The sequence below is a fragment of the Tamandua tetradactyla genome, chromosome 21 (assembly GCF_023851605.1).
Source record: "Tamandua tetradactyla isolate mTamTet1 chromosome 21, mTamTet1.pri, whole genome shotgun sequence".
NCBI lineage: Eukaryota > Metazoa > Chordata > Mammalia > Pilosa > Myrmecophagidae > Tamandua > Tamandua tetradactyla.
In genome coordinates this window covers 61,365,945-61,391,500 of record NC_135347.1, presented here as the reverse complement: position 1 = coordinate 61,391,500, position 25,556 = coordinate 61,365,945, and the positions used below count along the sequence as shown (strand labels likewise).

The 25,556-nt window shown below is 34.8% G+C and overlaps 1 protein-coding gene and 1 pseudogene across 4 annotated transcripts in view; one reads left to right on the top strand and one right to left on the bottom strand.

Moving 5' to 3' along the window:
• BDP1 (BDP1 general transcription factor IIIB subunit) overlaps nt 1-25,556 on the top strand; it is a 146,273-nt gene that overhangs the window by 49,247 nt on the left and 71,470 nt on the right. For all 4 annotated transcript variants that reach the window (XM_077139520.1, XM_077139518.1, XM_077139519.1 and 1 more), the window contains 10 exons: nt 5,842-6,001; nt 7,912-8,003; nt 12,737-12,911; nt 13,705-13,838; nt 16,203-17,328; nt 17,948-18,135; nt 18,644-18,866; nt 20,052-20,227; nt 21,398-21,584; nt 25,259-25,395. In XM_077139520.1, coding sequence (XP_076995635.1) covers nt 5,842-6,001; nt 7,912-8,003; nt 12,737-12,911; nt 13,705-13,838; nt 16,203-17,328; nt 17,948-18,135; nt 18,644-18,866; nt 20,052-20,227; nt 21,398-21,584; nt 25,259-25,395 — 2,598 coding nt within the window. The remainder of the gene's footprint in view (nt 1-5,841; nt 6,002-7,911; nt 8,004-12,736; nt 12,912-13,704; nt 13,839-16,202; nt 17,329-17,947; nt 18,136-18,643; nt 18,867-20,051; nt 20,228-21,397; nt 21,585-25,258; nt 25,396-25,556) is intronic.
• On the bottom strand, nt 23,749-24,508 carry LOC143665738 (protein CRIPTO3-like; annotated as a pseudogene).

The window sequence follows — 25,556 nt, the reverse complement described above, 5'->3', positions numbered from 1 at the left end:
ATGATATTGTGAATTACTGATTATATATGAAGAATGGAATGATCATATGGTAAGAATGTTTGTGTTTGTATGTTGGTATGTTTAATAAAAAAAGTTGTTTGGTTATGCAGTCATCATCAAGAATCAATGTTACTGGATTACAGTTCAACAGTATCAGGTATTTCCTTCTAGCTATTCTAATATACTAGAAACCGAACTGGAATTTCTATATAATACATATGAATAACCTCCATGGGAAGATAGTGGAATAGGATAGGCCGAGTTCCCCTCTGCTCCACAGAATGAGAGAAGTCACAGGAAAACTACCCATACATGAGGTCTGGGCCTTGATTTGGCAGGAAATTACTGAAACCAAGTGCAAAAGGAAACCTTCAACGCAAATCAGAGTGAATACAAAACTGTAGATGCACAGGGGAAGTCAACATTTAAAATAGCCTTATCCAGATAATCAATGCCTCAAAGCCAACAGATAATCACAAAGCACATGAAGATGAAGACAGATATGGCCCGGCAAAATGACCAATTTAAAACACTGGAGGAGACAGAATTTGGAACAAGTAATCAAAGATGTTCATACAAATCTGTATAAGTTCAGTAGGTCAGCTAAAGACATAAAGGTTATGAAGGAGAGAGTAGACTAAGCCCAACTCTACAAGTAAAATCATTATCCTCCCCTCTATGTGGGACAGGACATCCAGGGGTGAAAGTCTCCCTGACAATGTGGGATATGGCTCCTAGGAATGAGTCTGACTCTGGCACTGTGGGATGGACAATGCCTTCCTGAACAAAAGGATGAAAACATTGTAGCAAATAAGGTATCAGTGGCTGAGAGTTCTAGTAGAGTTGAGAAGCTATTCTGGAGGCTACTTTTAGCAAACTTCAGCTAGATACTGCTGTTTACCATGGTTTGCCAAACCCCAACCAAAACCATTTCTGCCAACTCTAAAGTACACTTAGTGCTGTATATGAGATTCTACCAAAGGTTCCATGCACTATGATTACTTTCCAGAAACCTACAACCTCCGGATATGTTCCTAGCAGATAAGTCCTGAAACCCAAAGGGGCAGGCCTCTCCAGAACTTCAACTAGTTCCATTCCCCTATCCCATATTATCAACAGCCTTTTCCAATGTGAAAAAGTTAGAATGGGCATAGCCTAATTACCCCTAAAATTTGGGAGAAAAGATCAAAGGAGAAGGGATCATGCAGGCAAGAAGGCAGTGGTATCATGTATTTAACATCCTGAAAGAGAAAGAATTGCAGCCAAGAAGTTTTTATCCAGGTAAGTTGTCCTTCAAAAGTTAAGGACAAGATTTAATTTTTCACAGATAAACAAAGGCTGAGAGAATTTGTCAACAAGAGATCTTCCCTACACCAAATATTAAAAGGAGCTTTGTCAGCTGAAAAAGAAGAGGAGAGAGAGGTCTGGAGGAGGGCTCAGAACTGAAGAGTATTGATAAGGTTAACTTAGGGGATTAAAAGAAAGATAAATGATATATATAGCTCACTAATAAAAACCAAACGAAAAGATAGTAGATTCAAGAAATGTCTTTACATTAATAACTTTGAGTGTTAGTGAGCTAAACTCACTAATTAAAAGATATAGATTGGCAGAATGAATTTACAAATATGCATCTATATGCTGCTTAGAAGAGACTCATCTTAGTCCCAAGGATACATATAAATTGAAAGTGAAAGAAAGGAGAAAGATGTTCTATGTAAGTTGTCACCATAAGAAAGCAGGAGAAGCTATACTAATATTGATGAATTAGACTTTTGTCAAGATGTTTATAAGAGACAAGGACGAAGGAGAAGGGCCAATTCACCAAGAAGAAACAACAAGCATACATGTTTATATTCCCAATCAAAGAGTGCCAAAGTACATGAGGCAAACATTGGCAAAACTGATGGAAGCATTAGATATTTCAACAGTAATAGCCTGAAACTAATACACCACTTACTCTCCTGTGTAGATAGAACAACCAGAAGTTCAACAAGGAAATAGAGAACTTAATACGATAAATGAATTAGCTCCAACAGACATATATAGATTATTACACCCTGTGATGGTTAGGTTCTAGTGTCAGCTTGGCCCAGTGATGATGCCCTGTTGCCTGGTCAGGCAAGCACTGGCCTGACCATTACTGCCAGGATATTTCCTGGTTGGTTAATAAAGCTGAAGGCTGGTGTATTAAATCATCGATTGAATCTGTGGCTGATTACATCTGTGATCAACTGAGGCATGCCTCCCACTGATGAGATACTCCAATCAGCTGAAGACTTTTAAGTTAGAAGAGAGACATTTTCTCTGCTTCTTCAGCCAGTTAGCTTCTCCTGTGGAGTTTGTCCAGATCCTTTGTTGGAGCTGCCAGCGTCACAGCCTGCTTGCAGAGTTTAGACTCTGCCATTCCCCCAGTTGCACGAGGCACCTTTAAAAAAATCTCATTTTACAGATATCTCCTGTTGATTCTGTTTCTCTTGAGAACCCTGACTCATATCCCAAAACACCAGTATATACATTCTTCTTTAGTGCTTATAGATCATTCTCAATGCTGGATCATATGCTGGCCCACAAAACCAGTCTTTATTAATTTAAAAAGGCAAATTATTCAAAGCACTTTCTCTGACCACAAAGCAGTGAAGCTGGAAATCAGTAACCACCAAAGAACCAGCACTTCCACAAATGTATCAGATTAAATCACACACTGTTAAGAAATCAGTGTGTCAAAGAAGAAATTGCTAGACAAATTGGTAGGTATCTGGAGATGAATGAAAATGAGTATACAACATATCAGAACTTGTGGAATGTGGCATAGGCAACTCTGAGAGGGAACGTTATTGCCTTAAATGCTTATATTTAAAAGGAAAACCAAGCAAAAGTTGAGGACTTAACTGCTCACCTTGAGGAACTACAGAAAGAACAGCAAATGGACCCATAATAAGCAAATAGAAGAAGAGAAATAAAGATTAAAGCAGAGTTAAATGAGTTGGAGGACAATAAAGTCAAAAGTTGGTTCTTTGAGAAAATCGGTAAAGTTGACAGATCCCTTGCTGGTTTGACAAAAAAGAGAGAAGATGCAAATAAACAAAATCAGAAATGAGAGCAGGCTTGTTACCATAGACCCTGAAAAAGTAAAAAACAAAACCATAGGAGAATACTATGAACAACTATATACCAATAAAATAGATAACTTCGATGAAATGGACAAATTCCTAGAAACACATAGATAACGCTATCTATGACTTGAAAAGATATAGAAGATCTCAACAAACCAGTCACAAATAAAGAGTATCAGTCATCAGTAATCTTCCTAGAAAGCAAAGCCCAGGGCCAGATGGCTTCACAGGGGAATTTTATTAAACATTCCAGGAATAAGTAACACCATTCCTGCTCAAACTCTTCCAAAAAGTTGAGGAAAATGAAACACTAGCTAACTCATTTTGTGAAATAATATCAAAACCAAATAAAAATGCTGCAAAAAAGGAAAACTACAGGTAAGTCTCCCCAGTGAATATAGATGGAAAAATTCACCACAAAATAAATATTTGCAAATCAAATCCAACAACACATCACCATGGCCAAGTGTGGTTTATACCACACTAGTTCAACACAAGTAAATTAGTCAATGTAATAGAGTAGATTAACATATCAAAAGGGAAAAAAAATCACATAATCAGCTCAGTTGACACTGAAAATGCGTTTGACAAAATTCACTGTCCTTTTTTGATAAAACACTGTAAAATGTAGGAATTGAAGGAAACTTTCTCTGTATGATGAAGGGCGTTTGTGAAAAACCAACAGCTAGTATCATACTTAACAGTAAGAGACTGAAATCATTCCTCCAAGTTTAGGAATGAGACATGGATGTTCACTGTTATTCAGCATTGACTAGAAGTTCTAGCTAGAGCAGTCAGGCAAGAAAAAGAAATAAAAGGCATACAGATTGGAAAGGAAGTAGTAAAGCTTTCATTCTTGGCTGATGACATGGCCTTATACTTGGGAAACCCTGTGAGATCTATGACAAAGCTACTTGAGCTAATAAACAGATTCAGTAAAGTGGCGGATATAAGATCAGTCTACAGAAATCAATAATGTTTCTACACAGGTAATGACCTAACTGAGGAGACAGTTAAGGAAAGAATTCTGTTCAATATAGCAGCTAAAAGAATCAAGTTTCTAGGAATAAAATTAACCAGGGATGTAAAAGACTTGAACACAGAAAACTGCAAACATTGCTAAAAGAGATCAAAGAGGCTGTATATAAATAGATGGAAAGACCTTCCATGCTTTGTCAATTCTACCCAAATTGATGAACGTATTCAATGCAGTTCCGGTCAAAATCCCAACCACCAGGGGTGCAAGGACAGCTCAGTGGTAGAATTCTCACCTGCCATGTGGGAGATCTGGACTCAATTCCTGCCCACGCACTTTCCAACAAAACCCAAAAATTCAATAAAATGGTGCTGGTGTTGCAATAACAGGATACTCACAGGGAAAAATAAAGAAATGTGACCTGTGCCAACAACCCACTTTGAAGACTTGGGAAAGCTAGTTATCAAATTTATTTGTAAGGGAAAGAGACCTCAGATAGCTAAAAATATCTGAAAAAAAGAAGAGTGATGTGGGATGACTACTGATTTTAAAGCTTATTATGAAGCCATACTCATCAAAACAGCATGGTACTGTTGCAGAGATAAAAGTATTGACCAGGGGAATCAGTTTGAGAGTGCAGAGATAGACCACCAAATCTATGGTGAATTCATCTTCGATAAGGCCCCCAAACCCACTGAACTGAGATAGAATAGTCTTTTCAATAAATGGGCGTGGGAGAACTGGGTATCAATAACCAAAAGAATGAAAGAGGACCCTGGCCTTACACCCTATACAAAAATTAACTCAAAGTGAATCGAAGACCTAAATATAAAAGCTAGTACCATAAAACTCCTAGAAGATAATGTATAGAAACATCTTCAAGACCAAGTAATATGAGGTAGCTTCTTAGACTTTACACACAAAGCACAAGCAATGACAGAATAAACAGCTAAAGGGAAATGCCTCAAAATCAAGTGCTTCTGTGCCTCACAGGACTTTGTTTAAAAGGTGAAGAGGCAGCCAACTCAATGGGAGAAAATATTTGGAAACCGTTTATCGGGTAAAGATTTGATATCCTGTATACATAATGAAAATATACAATGCAACAGCAAAAGAATAAATAACCCAATTATAAAATGGGCGAAAGTTTTGAATAGACATTTTTCTGAAGAGCAAATACAGATGGATTAAAAAAACATATAAGGAGATGATAATTTTCATTAGCTAGCTGTGAGGGAAATGCAAAACAAGACTCCTCACTTTAAGCATCACTATGAATGGCTGCTCTTAAACAACAGGAAACTATATGTGTTGGAGAAGATGTGGAGAAATTGGAATACTTACTTTAGATGTTATCCAGTTTTCTCATCACCATTAAAAAATTAGTTTAAAATATATTTGTTAGGTATTTTATTTTTATTTATTTATCTCTCCTGGTTTGAGATGCTACTTTATCATGTACTAAAATCACTTGTACTTTAGGATCATTTTCTGTATTTTCTATTCCATCCCATTTTTCTGTTTATTCATGTATCAGTACCACACTTTATGCTGTATAGTAGCTATTTAATATTGGGTAAGTGAGGTTGGTTACCTTCTCGTTGCTCTTCTTTTTCAGTTTTTTTTTTGTTATTGCTATTGGAATTAGAGTTATTTTCTGGTCTGAATTTTAAAAGTTTAGAAACTTTTATAATGTCATTTGAACATGACTTCAAGTGTGATATAATTTAAACAATGTTAATTTTTTAGGGACTGTGATCAGTCAGAAAATGTTAAACTGATGGTCAGAGGACGATTTCAGAGACCTAAACCAAATTTATCAAGAGCAGTTGGGAAGAAATCAGTTCTTACACAAGGTAAACCAGATGCAGAAAACAAGCATTCACATTCAGAAACTTCAGGTGCAAAGGTATGGAGTAAGAAAGTTTGTGGAAGTTATAATTATAAAAAGTTATCCTAAGTAGTTCAGAGTAAAACTTAATCTTGTAATTACAAAGTAGTTATTGTTGTTACAATAAAGCTTTAAGAACTTACATATTTACATTATAATGTAATGTAACAGATTACATTAGATTTGTTCCTAGCTTCTTGTGTCCCATTTATGCATTTTATTAAATGTTTAACTTTGTTCCTATCTGATTATGTGTCCCATTTATGCATTTTCAATAGTATCTGACATATGAATTTGGACATCCTCAGTGGTGATAAATCTGTCCTTTGTGTATTTATATAAAATTTACATTCAAAATATTTTTAGGCCAGCTGAACATAAAATTATTTCCACAACTCTCTTGTCTAAGTAGCATTCTAATGTCTCTGTGGTCTCCTTTATATAAACTTTATCTACGTCTACATATGTAAAGCTTTCTTTAGTTTTCAATTTTAATATATAATATTTAAAGTGTTTTCAGTAACTGCATTTATTTACACTTTCTTGAGTCTAGTTGATCTTTGTCATTGATGTTTGAGATTTAATTTATTTACCCAACCATTCTTCTAAAGTTGTAAGTTTAGGTTGTTCAAATTTTTTAATTATTTTAAGTAAAAGTGAACAATTTTGTAAATAGGGCTTTGTTAAGTTAACAGGCAAAGGATAAATTTCTAGAGAAGGTGTGTTTACTTCATGGGTCAAAGAGTTAAGTATTTCTGTGGTCTTTAATGTATTGTCAAGTTGACAGTCAAAAAGAATGAATCTAGGGCAGTGCAATGGTTGCTCAGTGGCAGTGGTAGAATTTCGCCTGCCATACCAGAGACCTGGGTTTGATTCCCAGTGCCTGCCCATGCAAAAAAAAAAAAAAAAAAAAGAATCTATTTACATTGTTTAAGCATTATAAATGTTCATATTCCTTTAAATCCTTAACAGTACTATATAGTTACAAGTTTTTATTTTTTCTAAAATACTTTAGAAAATGTTGGTCTGCCGTAAGATATTTAATTCTAAGAGAACTTAGAAAATACAGGTTCGTGTAAAAATTAAGACAAAATATACTTTTAATTTCATTATCCAAATGCACTATATCCTTTTAGCAAATATCTGTCAGGGTTTTCCTTTACAAAACTGAGTAGTAATTAATATTAATTTAGATTTATTACTTGCTTTGGTACTTAATATTTCATAAACACTTTTCCTTGCCATTAAACATTTTTGAGAACTTTTTTATTGCCTTTATAATATTCTGTCATGTATATGAGCAAATTCATTTAGACATGTACATGTCATTGGATATTTGTCTAAACCATTTTTTGTTATTTTGCATAATGTTCCATGAACATCCTGGTACTTAAATCTTTATCTGTCTAATCCTTTCCTGAGACTACAGTCTTAGAAATAGTATTACTGGGTCAAATAGTATGAACATTTTTAAGGCTTTTGATTTATGTTGGTAAAATGTCTTCCACACAGCTTGAAATACTAGTAGTCAGTGAGAGGATGGGGCAAGGGGTATGGGATTTCTGAGTTTTTCTTTTTATTTCTTTTTCTGGAGTGATGGCAAATGTTCTAAAAATGCTCATGGTGGTGAATACACAACTATGTGATGAAACTGTGAGCCACTGAGTGTGTACCATGTATGGACTGTATCTGTGTGAAGATTTCTCAGTAAAAATATTTTTTTAAAATGTCTTCCACAGAGGATATACCAGTTCGTATGAGACAAGCTATTATATTATGTTCTCATTTGCATTTAGGATTTTATAGAATTTCTGTTTAAAAATGCAGAAAATTGAATTCCATTGGTTTAATTTCTATTTACCTGACTATCATAAAGTTTAAACTTTTTAAATATTAGGTAGATTAACTGTAAAAAATTAAATTCATAGAATCATCCAGAGAATGATAAAATGAACATGTTTGACGTATTTGGAGTGGTGGATACAGAAAAAGACAACACAGAAGCTGAGATTGTATCTGAGTAAGTATTTAGGAAGTAGAATAAAAATAGTGACTCTTAGAAATAATTGTACTGACTTATTTTCTTAAATCTGAATTTTATTTTCAGCTAGTTTATCTTTTCTTTTTTTTTAAACTTTTTGAATTCTATAATATAACATATAAAGCTAAGAAAGAAAAAAGCAGTAGTTTTCAAGGCACTCTTCAATAAGCAGTTACTGGACAGATCCCAGAATTTGTCATGGGCTACCATGCCATCATTGCAGATTTTTCTTTTAGCTGCTCCAGAATATAGGAGGCTAGAAGAAGTAAGTATTTTATCATCACAAGTGACTTTGGGGCAGGGGGAGGCATGAAAATAAATAAATAAATGTCAAAGCATAGCGCAACAGTTAGTTGTAGAACAGATTTCAGAGTTTGTATGGGTTTCAGTTCTACAATTTTAGGTTTTTACTTCTAGCTGCTCTAAGATACTAGAGACTAAAAGAAATATCAGTTTAATGATTCAGGAATTATATTCATTTGTTAAATCCTACCTTCTCTGTGTAACTCCGCCATCACCTTGAATCTTTCTCTCTCACTCTTTAGGGGTATTTGGGCTATGGCTATTCTAATTTTTTCATGTTAGAATGAAACAAAGGGGCTGTCAGTAATATGGAGTAGGGAGATGGAACTAGCTGATGTTCTGGAGAGCCTAGACCCTCTAGGTTTCAGGACTTATCTGGTTCAGGGACACATCTGGAGGTTGTAGGTTTTGGGGAAATTACCCTAGTACATGAAACCTTTGTAGAATCTTATACATTGTGCTAGGTGTTCTTTAGGATTGGCTGAAATGGTTTTGGTTGGGGGTTGGCAAGTTATGATAGGTAGCAATGTCTAACTGAAGCTTGTTCTGGAGGGTGACCTCCAGAGTAGCCTGTTGACTCTATTTGAACTGTCTCAGGCATTGATACTTTATTAGTTACACTTCTTTTCCCCCTTTTGGTCAGGATGGCATTGTTGATCCCATGGTGCCAGGGCCAGACTCATCCCTGGGGGTCATCTTGCACGCTGCCAGGGAAACTTTCACCCCTGGATGTCATGTCCCACTTAGGGGGGAGGGCAGTGATTTCACTTATAAAATTGGGCTTAGAGAGAGTGAGGCCACATCTGAGCAACAAAAGAGGTCCTCCAGAAGTAACTCTTAGGCATAGCTATAGGTAGGCTAAGCTTCTCTGTTATGTACATAAGCTTCACCAGAGTAAGTCTCAAGAACAAGGGCTTGGCCTGTTGATTTGGGTGTCCCTAATGTTTGACACAGTATCAGGGGGTTCCCTGTTGTTAAAGTTTAATAGTTTCATATTTTTTCTCCCATCCCTCAAGGGACTTCTCCAATACTTTTTGATTATCTGCTCAATATATTCTAGGTTGTATCCAGGCATTACATTAAGCTATATAGGGTTAAAGGCCCTCATTCTTATTCTGGGCTTCCTGTATTTCAGTTGTTCAAATGAGCTACCAGAGAGGTTGAGTTAGTTTATATGCCACAGAAAATGTTGCTTCTAGACAAAGTAAACCTTTTTTCCTTTGGTCTCAAAGAGTAGGTAGAGTTCTAAAATAGAAACAATGTCTTCCTTATCCCTGTGTTCTGAACTACCCTAATCCTAATCTGATCAGCTTCATTCTTATCTCTAAATACCAGGTCATAGATAAATAAAACAGCCTCTTAAAATCCAGGAATAATAATTACCACTCCAGACTAAATGTGTCTGCTATAAGAGCTTGCAGTCTAGGCCCGTTTTCTTATAAGCATTTTCTAAAGGAGACCATACAATAATCGTAATCTCAGTTTTAGATTATTTAATTGCTCCAAGAGAAAGATAATCAATAAACACACCCTCATCAAACAGGAAAACTAAACTTCCCATTAACTCTTGCCCCTTCCTCCGTTGTTTACCCCTGCTGTTGCCCTACTGCTGATGTTTTCCTTTTAAACATAGCCCATAGCATGCAATAGCAGTTTTTCTGTGTACACTCTTTGTACACAGATCATACCTTTGAAGTAATTCTTGCAAGAACTTTTATTTCTAGTGTAAATCAGTGGGACACATAGGGCTGTACAACCCCTTCTAATCATGTTCTCCTTCAATATGGTAGTACTACCTGTAGACCCAATAGAGAATCACCTTTACTTCTGTCTATTCCCTTATATTTGAGTTCAACCTCATTAGCTAACCGTTCCCCCATATCTAACTTCTGTGTGTCTCTAAGTCCCCTATATTCTGTGTTATAAGCCTCTTATTTTACCTTTACCATGGTCACAAAGTGGAGTCATACTGTATCTATCCTTTTGTGTCTGGCTTATTTCACTCAGCATTACGTCCTCAAGGCTTATCCATCTTGTCATGTACTTCAGGATGCCATTTTTTCTTACTGCTGCATAATATTCCATCATATGTGTGTACCACATTTTGTTAATCCACTTGTTTGTTGATGGGCATTTTCATTGTTTCCATCTTTTGGTGATTGTGAATAATGTTGCTGTGAATATTGGTGTGCAGATGTCTGTTTGTATCATTGCTTTAGCTCTTCTTGATGTGTACCAAGTAGTGCTATTGCTGAACCACAGGGCAACTCCATATTTAGTTTCCTAAGGAACCACCAGACTATCTTCCATAGCAGCTGTACCATTGTACATTCCCACCAACAGTGCATAAGTGTCCCAATTTCTCCACATCCTCTCCAACATTTGTAGTTTCCTGTTTGTTTAAAAGCAGCCATTCTTACAGGTATGAGGTGGTATCTCATTGTTGTCTTGATCTGCATTTCCCTTATAACTAATGAGAATGAGCATCTCTTCATGTGCTTTTTAGCTATCTGTATTTGCTCTTCAGAAAAATGCCTATTCATATCTTCAGCTCATTTTATAATTGGGTTGTTTGTTCTTTTGTTGTTGAGTTGTATGATTTCTTTATGTATACAGGGTTTCAGACCTTTGTCTGATGCATGTTTTCCAAATATTTTTCTCCCATTGAGTTGACTGCTGCTTCTCCTTTTTTGACAAAGTTTTTTGAGGTGCAACAGCATTTGATTTTGAGGAGTTCCCATTTATCTATTTTTTCTTTTCTTTCTTGTGCTTTGGTTGTAAATTTAAGGAGCTACCTCTTAGGTCTTGAAGATGTTTCCCTACATTTGCTTCTAGAAGCTTTATGGTGCTAATTCTTATCTTTAGGTGTTTGATCCACTTTGAGTTAATTTTTGTATAGGGTGTAAGATAAGGGTCCTGTATTCAGTTCTCCCACGCTCATTTGTTGAAAAGACTGTTTTGTCCCAATTCAGTGGATTTGGGGACCTTGCCAAAAATCAGTTGATCATAGATTTTGTGTCTATTTCTGTACTCTCAATTCGATTCCATTGGTCAATACTTCTGTCTTTATGCCAGTACCATGCTGTTTTGACCACTGTGGCTTTATAATATGTTTTAAAGTCAGGAAGTGTAAATCCTCCCAGTTTGTTCTTTTTTAGGATACATTTAGCGATTCAGGGTCTCTTTCCTTTCCAGATGAATTTGGTAACTAGCTTTTCCAAGTCTTCAAAGTAGGTTGTTGGAATTTTGATTGGTACTACATGTAATCTGTAGGTCAATTTGGGGAGAATTGACATCATAACTATATTTAAACTTCCTGTCCCTGAGCAGGAAATGTCTTTCCACCCTATTTAAATCTTTGATTTCTTTCAGCAGTGTTATGTTGTTCTCTGTGTACAGGTCCTTTACGTCCCTGGTTAAGTTCACTCCTAAATCCATGATTCTTTTAGTGGCTATTTTGAAATGAATTTTTTCCTTAACTATCTCCTCAGGTAAAGTCATTGTTTGTGTATAGAAACGTTACTGATTTTTACACATTAATTTTATATCCCACCATCTTGCTGTATTTGTTTATTAGCTCAAGTAACTTTGTTCTAGGCTTCTCAGGATATTCCACATAATATGTCATCTGCAAATAATGAGAGTTTTACTTCTTCCTTTTCAATTTGGATGCCTTTTATTTCTTTGTCCTGCCTGATTGCTTTAGTTAGAACTTCTAGTACAGTGTTGAATAATAGTGGTGACAGAGGGCATCCTTGTCTCAGTCCTGATCTTAGGGGGATCAGCTAGTGTATCTTAAGTCCATTTTTAAGTATAGATGTTGTTGACATATTTACAAAATGTTCTCTGTTCTTGAAATTGTAAAAATAAATTATGGTATGGGTTCATTGAGCCAGCAATTGCATTTCTGCCTCAACTCATTAACAGAACTTTAACAAAGTTTTACTAAATAAGTCACTAGCTAAGAGATATGCTTCTTGATAACTTATTAGAGCAGTGGGTTTCAAAAAGGAATATTTAACTTGGATTGGAGATCTAGAACAGGCCTCATTTCTATATAATATTAGCAGATGGACTCTAGTTTATACCAAGAGTACTGTTTACACCAGAATCTGTGACTAATGCTCTGGAGTTGTGCATTATATAGTACCCTGAGGGAAAAATAGTATCGTGTGCCTGTCAGGTGTGGATTTTTCCAATTTTATAATGAAAATTTGATTTAAAAGTCCTTTTTATATTCAAGCTTCCAACATTCTGTTCCAGAAGTCAGGTGTAGTTGTATGAGTATGTTTGAGGATGTTCTTGATTATATTTTTGAATTATTTTATATTCCAAATGGTTTACATATTCTGGGAAAAGGAAATAATGAGAATTTGAATTCAGAATAAACAATGATTTTGTTATCCTAGATTCAGTGAAAAAATATGTCTTCAGGAAAATGATCAACCAGAGGCTTGCAGACCTGCACGACTAAGGGGCCGATTGCAAAGGCCAAAGCCAAATGTAGGTAAAGCAGCTGAAAGAAAAATTCTAGTATCACAGGAACCATTGAAGAATGAAAAGGATTCCTGTATTGATAAAGATGTAAGTACTCTTATACCCCTTCCCCAATTTTGTTTTAAAAAGTACATCAATTTAGCATCACACTCCCATCACCGTTTTATCTTTGTGGATTATTTATTATAAGCCAATGTCTTATAGTCAACTGCTTTATTAATGTCAGACCATTTAACTCTCAGCTCCCTGGGTTGTGAATATCTGCATACTTAGCTTACCTGCTTTCACTTCTACCTCATATTTGAACTTGGTTTTCTCTGTCACTCAATGGGTATTTGAATTTGCCTTCCCTTTTAGCAATATAACTAGAAGTCTGAATTTTAACATTGGCTTAAGCAAAATGAATATACAAACTCCCTTCTGAAATATAATTCCAAAGACATCGTGAATTTTAGAATATTTACTGATAATAACTAGTCTTCATGATAAGAGTAAAAGGCTTCTGTTATATGTCTCAGAGTTTATAATGTGATCATAATCAAAAGAATTCAGAAAAATAGATACCACTGGGTAATTCAGATAGATCAAGTTGAAGCAGTTATTTGCTTTGGGAGGAAAAGAGAGGGGACTTTGAGATGAATGAAAGGTGTGGTTTTGAAATTGTAAGACATCTCACAACAACAACAGAAAAATTAGAACATTTCATAATTTTTTAAAAACTTCTTACCGTTTTCCTTCTAGTCAAATATAAAAGTCCATTTCATAATTAAAGTCCATTTCATAATTTTTAAAAACTTTTTACTATTTTCCTTCTACTCAAATACAAAAGTATGTTATGTCACAAAACCTAAAACTTAAAAAAGAAATTTTTGTTATTAAGACTCCTGAACAAATGGAAAATCAATCATGTAAAAATTTTGACGGTGGAGATATCACATTACAGTCTGAGGAAAAAGATACTTCATTGCAAAATGTGCAGCCAGATGAGCCCAGGACTCTTAATGAACGTCTAAGGTAAGCATCATTTTATTGCTTTAACATGTGGCTTTTTAGGCCTTTGAATCTCCAACGTTTTTGAAAACTAATCCTAAGATTTTGGTTTTACCAAATCATGTTCTTATTTATATCAAATAGGCAGCTTCTTCCCCCACCCCCATTCCCTCACTTCCCAAACAGTTAGGTCTGTTCAAGATGCTTATGTAAGTGAAAGGAATAATAGGGGGAAATTCTGAAATGAACCAACAATTGTACTTTTCTACTTAAATTAGTGGGTATTTCTTTGAAACTCACTCTTCTATGCTATTGTTGCCTCCTATTTCATGTAAATATATATTTTTTTAACTTTTTTTTTTTTACATGGGCAGGCACCGGGAATCGAACCCGGGTCCTCTGGCATGACAGGCAAGCATTCTTGCCCGCTGAGCCACCATGGCCTGCCCTCATGTAAATATTTTGAGGTTTGTATTGTGGTTGGTGATTTATTTTACCCTGTCTGTATTTTAGAAAAACATCTATGGACTTGAAGCAGATTTATAGTTTTGTGCTCAGTACTTCTCCTTCCTTCTCCAGTTGTGTTCCTCTTTCTTTCTTAGCTTTTCTCTTTAAACTCTACAAGGAGAGAATTTGTGAACCTGCTGTATGTTTAAAGTTCAGAAATAATCTGTTTCAAGTACATGTCTGATTCTGTCCTTCAGTTAATTTTGCATCTGATATGAACTCTGAGAGAAGGCCTATTTTGTTTACCATTATATTCCCAGTTCCTAGTATGTGCGTGCCTGGAATGTGATTGGTGATTAAGAAATATTTGTTGTTCATAACCTCCAAGAAATTTGATGTTTGTTTCATATTTATCTATAAAAATTAAGCTTATTGAAATCCTCTCATTACTTAGAGATAATCTAAGCACCTAGAATATAATTATGTTGTATATAGATTATAATTAAGACATTACATTTTTATCTTAACATCTGAACTCATGTTGAAGTGATGAAATTATTAATAATCCCTTTTCTTAAAGCATCTATGTGTTTAAAGAATATACCAGTACTCAACATGTAACTTTAGAAAAGCCATAATTGTTTGTCTTTTCCGGTCATACCCAAATAAGGTTGCTATGCTAGCCCAGGGACCTCACTAAAAGTCAGATGTTTCTTGACAGAGATGAAAATATCATGAATTGGGAAATTGAATGAAATCCATCTAGAACTATCCAGATTAAATTTCCTTTAGTATTTTTAATGTTATTGTTATTAATGACGGGTATAAATGCATCAGTTTTATAATCAGATAGAGTTTGAAAGCTGTCCTGTTCATAAGAAGCTTACTTGTATTACCAAAAATTAGTTTATAAGAAACAGTTGTTTCGATGAAGAAGGGATAAGGCCTAGAGAGTTTCAAAGAAGCAATAGCAAATTAGTTTTTTGAGTGTTTTTTTAATGTTTTAAGTTTATAGTTATATGCTTATTAAGCCTAACATTGCAGAGTGATTCCAGTGTTTCATTTTATCTAGCCTTTACCCAAGTGTAATGACCTTCTCAACCTGTCTCTAAGAGCGCTTTCTTTCATTTACTTATTTTTGTTGGTTTTGCCATCCATTATTATGGTAAACGAAACACAAAGCAGTACAAAGGAGCCATATGAAGAGTGCTCTTGCTTTGTTCTGAAGAGCAAGGTGCTTATTCTGGATAGTGATTGTTTTGTACCTAATAGCATTCAGCAGATTGCAGAATGTATTTATTTAATCTGTTCTTTTATTCCCAATTTATATAATGAAATCATAAACCCTTAATGTCTGTACAGGAAATCTCATTTGAAATTGTTTTTATCAAGTGTAGAGGGACAGAACTAGTTCTTAGTAATAAAGTTATATCTTATTCAAGTCAGATCTCTTTCCACCTATTTTAGATGCTGGTCAAATCTGGCCACACAAATGAGTTTCTAAACTTATGTTGAGGTGTATCTGAATAAAAGATAGTAGAAGCAGAGAAGTAGAAATAGCTGGCATACCATGATCTAGTTCAAATTCAGGGCACTGGAGAGACTTCCCAAGCCAGTATTTGCATAGGATAGTATAGATGACACTTAGGAAAGGACTGTTCAGAAACAATTAACTGCTCCTTTGAGTGACTTTATTATTAAATATCTATTTATAAGTATCTCAATATAAATATATATACTTAATTGTTTTAAAATTTACTATAAATTCCAAGGATGGGATTTTTCCCCCCTTTCTTTAATTTTTAAATTTTGCTCAGATTCCTGAGGCTTCCTTATTTTTTTTAATCTGAGAGTTCCCAGTGTTTCAGTAGTGATTTCTCAACTGTTATCTCTACACCTAGCAGTCTGGTTTAAAACTTGGTTGTGTGTCTTTTTTTATAGTATTCAAGAGGATAATAAAGCAAATACACTCAAACAAGTGCGAATTCTAAGGACTCGATTTCAGAAACTAAAACCAAATATAGGAAGAGGAACTGGAAGAAGAGATATTTCTTCAAGGAAAGGTTTACTAGTTGAGAATTTTGCCTCTGGGGAAATGGAAGCAGCTTTGGGAAAAATTGCAAGTCTGGAAGCTTCACCAAGAGAGAAGGTACCAGTGGAACCAGTGGAAGTTAATATGAAGGAAATGAAGGCAGATTTAAATGAAGTTAGGAGAAGAGACATCTCTGCTGAGGAGGAGATACCAGAAAGGGTTGATGCCACTTTGGAGGTAGAGACAAATTTGAAAGAAATTGGAAGAGAGATTTCCCCAAGGGAGAAGATACCAGAGGTAATTGATACTACTGAGAAAAGAGAGACAGACTTAGAGGAAACTGAAAGAAGAGAAATATCTCCACAGGAAAAGGCCCCACAGGAGGTGAAGACTGTGATTGAAATGAGAACAGATTTAAAAGAAACTGAAACAGAGATTTCCCCAAGGTTAATACCAGAGGTAATTGATGGCAGAGAAGGCAGGAAGACAGATTTGAAAGAAAGTGGAAGAAGAAAAATGTCCCCATGGGAAGGAGCCATAAAAGAGGTCAATACTGTAAGTTATATGGAGACAGATTTGGAAGAAACTGGAAGAGAAGTAGCACCACGGGAAAGGACTTCACGGGAGCTCAGGACTGTAGGTGACGTGGACACAGTTCAGAAAATTGGAAGAGAAATTTCCCTGAGGAAAAAGGTACTAGGAGCGGTCAGTCCCATAGGAAAAACAGAGCTTGATTTGAAAGAAACTGGAAAAAGAGATATTTCCCTAATGGAGAAAGAATCAGGAAAGAATGCCATTGAGGAAATAGAGGGAAATTCTAAAGAAACCAAAACAGAAATTTCCATGAGGAAAAGAGAATCAGAAGAGATCAGTGCTACTGAGGAAACAGTGGCAGATTTGAAAAAATCTGGAAAAATAGACATTCTTGTAAGGGAAAATGAGTCAGAGGAGAGTGGTATGTCGAAACAAACCGAGACAAATTTAATGCAGAACAGTAGTGGTGACTGCAGTTCTATGTCTTCACTAGATAAAAAGGTATGTATCTTTCTGTCCTTTACAAAACTAATATTGAGCGCTTTTTCAGAGAGAAATTGTTAGAAAAATCCCATGATTATTGCCCTTAAGCCCAGCATTTAAATCTAAATGTCTAAAGTCCTTTCTAGCCCTGAATTTTTGTTTCAGTATCTTTAAGAAATGTAGATGTTACTATTCTTATTACCCATTTGGAATTACTCTTTTAGATAAAATGGGTATAGGAAATTAGGTTGAATTTATGTTAATTGTAGTATAACTGGGAATTATTTCTTTTGACCATATATGTATCAATTTGTCTATTTCCCAACCATACCTCTTTAGTTCACTTTTTTAAAAGTTTTCAGTTACTTGAAGTTTATGCTATTCTAACATTTTTGAAGATTGATAAAAGCATTTGTTGTTTGGAAAAATCATAATATGTAATATAAAAATAAGAATTTCCTGTATTCTTGGTTTTAAATTTTGTAAATGAGCTTTTATTTTATTTAAAATTTAAAACCAAACTTATAGATTTTTAAGAAAAGTATTTAGGATATAATAGGCTTCTGTTTGGAACGTATGAAATGAAATGCCTAAGGAATCCTGTACATGTGCTGATTTATTGTGATTGTTCCTCTAGAACATAACCAGTGAAGTACTGTCAGTGGTGCATATATCTGTAGCAGAAAAAAGAAATGCCGAAGAGAAAGTATCAAGTCAGTTAAGTTATTTGAAGAATTCTTTACAGTCTTCTGAACTTTATAAGACAAAAGATCAGCAGGTGCAATCTCCAGATGTTCAAGAGCTGTTTTCAGATATTAATTTAAGGTACAAGTGTAGGTTTTCATGCTTTTAAATATATATATAAAGCTGTATTTGTAGGTTATGTTACAAACTAAGTGAAGGTTTGAGTCCTAACTACCGCATAGAGCTAGAGAATTTAAGGTAGTTTTGGGAAGACTAGGAGAACGTCATTCTGACAGTTGATTGTGAGAATTACTTACACATACAGAATTGGATGTAGCACATACTTACTAAGTCATTGCAGGGTTGACAAATCCATATTTTCTTTGTGCAAAGATAATATGATTCCTAGACTCATCCCTGGATTGTACCACTTGTGTTTTTCAGGTTCTACCAAATATTCTGATTTGTTTACCTGCTAAACAGTAGTAGTATATGTTTCTGCCATAGTAGTATATGTTCATTGCCATAGTAATATATGTTCAGTGCCATAGTAATATATGTTCACTGCCCATCTCTAAGGTTGGCTGAAGGCTTTGCTCCCACTGTCCCTTCAGTTCGTTCTAAAACTTGATAATCCTTGTTCCAAAAGCACGTCTCTTCCTCAAGAACAGAAGCCATGTGAAGTTAAACCAGTACCTTTCGTGAGAAGTCGATTGAAAAGACCAAAGCCAAATTTAGCAAGAGCAGCTTTAAAGAGAGAGACTACAGAACCAGAAAAGTCTGTACCTGGGAAGAAATTAGAAACTGATAAAATGGAGACTCTCGTGATACAACGAAATAATGAAAAAACTAATTCCTGTCCTTCTCAAGATGTGAGTGGTTTAAAGTGGAGTTTTTGTTGTTGTTTTTTTAATCAGTCGTCAATGTTGCCCAAGTGAAACACTTGAGATTAAAATTTCACAGATATTTTTAATGATTTTTGTAATGTGTAATATTGTTTCTGTGTTTAATGTGCGTCACTATTCTATATAATTTGTATAGGAATATTGAATGTCTGGTGGATACGTATGAGTGGGAAGGCCTGGATTTTAGTTCAAGTTATGATTGCTTACTCACTCTGTAAAGCTGTAGCCAAATGATATAACAAGTTTCTTCATACAAAAAATGTGGTAACAGTATTTTGTTATTCACTGTTGTGTTGAAAGTAGTGTAAAGTTAAAAGCCCGTTGTGAATTAAAGGAGATATTTTTATTTTCTTATTGACTTGGTCCAAAACAGATTATAGTTCTGTTAAGATAGCCTCAAAAACTTTGAAGTGATATGTTAATACTCAAAAATTGAGTGTTCAAAACATGTAAAGTATTAATTAAAATTTTTATTTGACATCTTAAAATAGCTTTTGTTCTTTACTGTGCATTCATATTTTTACTTATTCTCCTAATCTTAAGAAAGAGAAGCATTTATTATTTTTTCTCATTATAAAAATTTCAGATTAGAAAAAATATGTAATCTAAAAAATGAGAGTCCTTTATAATGTCCCATTTTCCTTCCAAGTTAATTATGTAGCAATTTGAATATATTTGTCCAAACTTTTCTCTATAAATATTTACTTATATAATAATGAAATATGTGTGGGCATTTTTATAAAAATAGCATCGTATCTTGCCTTCTGAATTTTTTCACTTAACGTGATATTGCAGTTTATCTTTTTGTATCAGTGCATAAAATTTATATTTATAATATATTCAGTGTCCTAATGATAGATATTTATCTTATTTCCAGTCTTTTTGTTTGACTTTCCTTTCCTTTTTCTGTTCCTCTCCATTTCCTGTTTCCTTTTTCTTTCCACTAGGTATTATGTTGCTACAGGAAAGATCCTTGAAATTTCTAATTACCTGTTTGAGTGTTTTTGTAGGATGAATTTCTAGAAGTGGCGTTGCTGATAATTAGAAATTTTGAAAGCTATTGTACCAATTTATTTTTCTACAAATAGTATATGAAAGTTCTTATTTCATTATACCTTTACCAGCCTTGGATGACATTTTTTACCTTTCTAGGATGTGCCTTCCCTTATGATACCAAGAGTAAAAGACAAATCCTATCTGAAGGAGGAGGCTGTGGTGTTACCATTTATACAGACTGAAAAGATCATTGCACTTTCAAACTCTTGTGAACCTAAAGACGAGTGTCAGTCTGTACAAGCCCAAGAAAGAGACTCAGTTGCTTCTCTGGGGTAATTGGATATTTCTTTTAATATTGAAAATAAGAAGACACCTCTTCTGTCTTTACTAAGATATATTAATGTTAAAAGTGCATATAAGGGTGCATGGGTAGTTCAGTGGTAGAATTCTCACCTGCCATGCCAGAGATCTGGCCCATGTGCTCCCAAAAACAACAACACAACAACAAAAACCTTTCAACAAATGGTGCTAGGCCCATGGACTCCAAAAAAAAAAAAATCAACAAATGGTGCTGGGAGAACAGGATATTCACATGCAAAAAGGATGAATAACATACCGTATATACTGCATAGCATATTTTTAAAAAGTGCATAAAAAGATTAGTTTATTTTTACTGATATGGTAGACTGTTTAAATAGAAAACTAGATTTGATTAAAAACTTTTGATGCTTACCTGTTTATATTCATTGTTAGCTGCTTAAGATACTGTGCAAAGCAGTGCATTTAGAAATTGTGTGTGTGTGTGTGGAATATGTTCATTCCTTTTTGAGAATTGAGATGGTTAGTTATTTTCTTTATAAAATATATTTACAATCAAAAAGTAATAAATTCAATCTATTTTTTTCAAATACTACAAAAATATTTTTCTAGCTTTTTTTAAAAGGTTTATTTTAAAAAATTTTTTCAAGCATGCCGACACGAACATTCTTACCATAAAATCATTCCATTCTTGCTATATAATCAATAACTGACATCATCACATAGTTGTATATTCATCACCATGATCATTTCTTAGAATATTTGCATCAATTCAGAAAAAGAAATAAAAAGAAAAAACTCATACATACCATACCCCTCCCTCTCATTGACTGCTAGTATTTCCATCTACCCAATATATTTTAGTTTTTGTTTCCCCTATTTTTTTCTGTACCCCTTACCACTCCCTTTTGTTGATCACTAGCATTTCAATCTACTAAATTTAGCATTTGTTCCCCCTATTATTTATTTATTTTTAATCCATATGTTTTACTCATCTGTCCATATGGTAGATAAAAGGAGCATCAGACACAAGATTTTCACAATCACACAGTCACATTGTGAAAGCTATTATGCAGTCATCTTCAATAAACATGGTATAGCATTTTTTAAGAGATTCAAATTTTATATTATGATATTTTCAGCTTTTAAAGTCAAGTGCCTCTTCTCTCTGCCCCCTTTTCTAGGACTCAGAGTATAAACACTTTCCAAAGACAAATGAAGGAAAGTGTTACCCAAACTGCCCAACTAGTAAAGGGCCAACTTCAGAGACCCAGACCAAACATAAGAAATGCTGAACAGAGACAAAGAGCAGAAAAGGAAGAAAAAAGAGTACTACAAGAAGATGAGACTAAAAAGAAATTTCGCACTGTGGTGAGTTATTGCTGTGCATTTAAATTGAGTTTTTAAAATGCATATGAAAGCATCAAGTCTTAGCTCAAGACTTTTGATTTACAGTGTAGGCATCTGACACTCTGCTCAAAAACTACATAATGTGGCCAGTTTGGCTGAAGATTTACCATTCTGGATTATTTACAAGTGAAAATAGATTTTTTATTTTTCCTAACTAATGACATTACTCATTGCAAAAATGTTCAATCAGTATAAAGTAAATAATAAGCTACATCAAATCTCACCACCTGAGATAATCACTAAAAACCTTGATATGTCTTACCAGATAGACTCCATGCCTTGCAAGTACACACAGATAAATTTAAATAAAATGACTTATACATATTATTTTTTAATGTTTCCCATTTTTATTGTGCATACATAAATACACAACATATTTTAAAAATGGAATTTATAATATATAATCACCTGGTTTATAATGAAATATATTGTAAATATTTTTCTTTGTCTTCTACAACAGTTAAAATAATGTATAGTATGGAGAAAATGATTTATTAACCAGTCTTATTGGAGGAAATTTAGATATGATTTTTTCCAAGGAAACTTCCTCCTCCTTACAGTGCCTTGGGAAAAGGGGGCTTCTTGTCTTATATAGCTTCCTGGAGGTGATAGAAACTTGCTTTTCAATTTAATTTTTTAACTTGCTACCATACATCCATCTAAACATCAGAAAAGTAATTTTCTTTTTCTCCACTGTCCATGTGCTTCTTTTCTTCCCTGTCTCTCTGATACATAGTCATCCTTACATTTCTTTTAAAGATTCTGTCTTTACTCGTTTTGATCAGCTCTTCAAAAAACTTTATTCTCTGTTCCACATTAGGATTGCACTTTAATAACTTGGATTTAGAATTCAGTTGTTTAAAAGAAAATAATAATACCTTGTCATTAGTTAGAGCTAAAGATTCGAGAAACATAGGACAAGTGCACAATATAGGTATGGCTGACTTTTTCCCCCCCTGTTATTTATTTTTATTCCATATGTTCTACTCGTTTGTTGACAAGGTAGATAAAAGGAGCATCAGACACAAGGTTTTCACAATCACACAGTCACATCGTGAAAGCTATATCATTATTCAATCATCTTCAAGAAACGTGGCTACTGGAACACAGCTCTACATTTTCAGGCAGTTCCCTCCAGCCTCTCCCTTACATCTTGAATAACAAGGTGATATCTGCTCAATGCGTAAGAATAACCTCCAGGATAACCTCTCGACTCTGTTTGGAATCTCTCAGCCATTAACATTTTGTCTCATTTCACTCTTCCCCATTTTGGTCTAGAAGGTTTTCTCAACCCCTTGATGCTGAGTTTCAGCTCATTCTAGGGTTTTTCTCAATCCCTTGATGCTGAGTCACAGCTCATTCTAGGATTTCTGTCCCACTTTGCCAGGAAGGTCCACACCCCTGGGAGTAATGTCCCACGTAGACAGGGGGAGGGTGGTGAGATTGCTTGTTGTCTTGGCTGGAGAGAGAGGCCACATCTGAGCAACAAAAGAGGCTCTTTTGGGGGTGACTTTTTTTTTTTCATTTATTTATTAATTAAAAAAATTTCACAAATGAAATAAAACATGAACATAGATAATCAGTAATTCACAATATCATCACTTAGTTGCATATTCATCATTTCTTAGAACATTTGCATTCAGAAAAAGAAATAAAATGAAAACAGAAAAAAAAAAAGATTATACCTACCATACCCCTTACCCCTCGCTTTCACTGATCACTAGCATTTCAAACTAAATTTATTTTAACATTTGTTCCTCTTGGGGGGTGACTCTTAGGCCTAAATTTTAAGTAGACTTGACCTATCCTTTGTGGGGTTAAGTTTCATATGAACAAACCCCAAGACTGGGGGCTCAGTGTATAGCTTTGGTTGTCCACACTGCTTGTGAGAATATCAAGAATTCAACTTGGGGAAGTTGAATTTCTCCCCATTCTCATCATTCCCCGAAGGGGGCTTTGCAAATACTTTTCCACTCACTGATCGAATCACTCTGGAATTCATCGGGGCATCGCTTCGGGCAAACCAACAAAATCTCATGTCTACCTGAGATTCCAAGTACTTATGGCTAACTTTATTTTTAAGTTTTTTTGTGTGTGTGCGGCGCCGGGGTGGAGGTGAGTGAGAAAGTAGCTGGTAATTTAGGAAGTATTAGGGACTATTATGGAAATGTATTCTTTATTTGAAGGCAACTAACAAATGATCATCTTTTAGTTATGATATTAGAGCATCAACCGTAGAGGCCGCTGTAAATTTTTCATGGCATTTAATCCTGTTCCAGAGAAAGACCAATATTGATTAATAGTAACTGGGTAGAAAGGCAAAGTTCTGGAGTCCTGGAAGCCATGAGATGCTCATCCATCACATGGCTGTCACAACCAGGTAGAAATGCTTAAAAGAGCCATGCCAGCATTTGTACATGAATGCTTTCTGGGAAGCCAGGTGTTGTGGGACCTAGAGCCATAGTTCTTTCTCTGTGCATCTTGCTCACAGTTCTGCCCATAGTAGTCAGGAAAAGGGACCCGTGTACGTTCCCCCATTCACACAATATGTTTTGTTGAGCTCCTTAGTATTCTGGATTCCCGGGATCAGCACAAATTGAAAAGAATGATGACAAATCACAGACTCCTCCTGGGACTGAGTGCTGACACCTCTGAAGTCCAGGTCTCCCTGTGACGAATGTGCAAATTCTTGGTGGCCCAACTCAGCAGCTAATCCCAGTTCAAATGCTTTGGAAAGGGCCACGATCAAAATCATACTGGAAGTAAAGTATTCCATTTTCGTGCAGTCTGTAACTCTCAACTTAGGGAAAAATGATAGCATGGCTTTAACTGACCTGGGCATTGCCAGAACACCCAAAGAAAACATTAATTTCCTCAGGTGAAAATGGGACTGTAAAAAGAAAAGTATTCTGAATAAGAAATATGCTTTCCTCAGAAGCTGGAGTCAGGATATCCAGGAAACTGGGGCTCATCACACTCTTTCACCCTAATGAATACTGTGACCTGGAGCCTGAGACTTGTCCTCCCAGAGAATCTCCTTCCTCCAGACATGCTGTTTTATTAATTTTGAGCATAATGTTAAGTGACTTTTTGTGTCAAGAAGATATATAGAGGTACATCATTTCTAATTGCTGCAGAACATTCCAGTGTTTTGAATTACAATTTAACCAGTCTCTTATTGTGATCCACACTTTTGAGATTAGAAAAGAAATCTAAATTTTTAAATGCCGAAAAGTATACATGTCATTTACTTGTTTTTCTGCCCTCCTTTCTCTGTCAACTGAGATAAAACCTAGATTTAAAATTACCATAATCCTTATTGGAACAGAATAAAGGGTTCTTTTTAAAAACAGCCAATTATTAAGCTTTATTTTTAAAATTTGTTGTACAAACAAACCAAGTAGCTATTATAGTTCTTAAAGCATATATAAGCATAGTAATGTAATAATCTTCAAAACTTTCTCTGTGGACTGGACAGCCACAGAGTTTGTTTTTGGAAGCCAAACATGATATGTGCTCAGTTTGAGTCTTAATTTTAAAAAGCTAAATGCCTTTCTTAATGACTGAAATATTATAGAAGATATGCTTTGCCATAAAAAAAAAATACATACTAATACATTTTTTTTCGTTTTCAGCCAAATTCTCAAATTGGCACTGAAATCAAAGGTATATCCTCAGAAGTTTCAGAATCCAGAGTGTATAAAAATCAGGATCCTGTGGTTCATGTAGAAAACATACATGTTAACATGACAAATGCTTTAGATGAGACAAGGTGAGTTTATTTTTAATCATAAAAGAACTTTTCAAACAGAAGGGTTGGATTTTTGTAAAATCTCAATATTTTTTTAGAGGTAATATTGCTTAATCGACTTTGTGTAACTTTGTGTCATCAAATTTTTATGAAAAGATAAGGTAATAAATGCTTATTAAGAT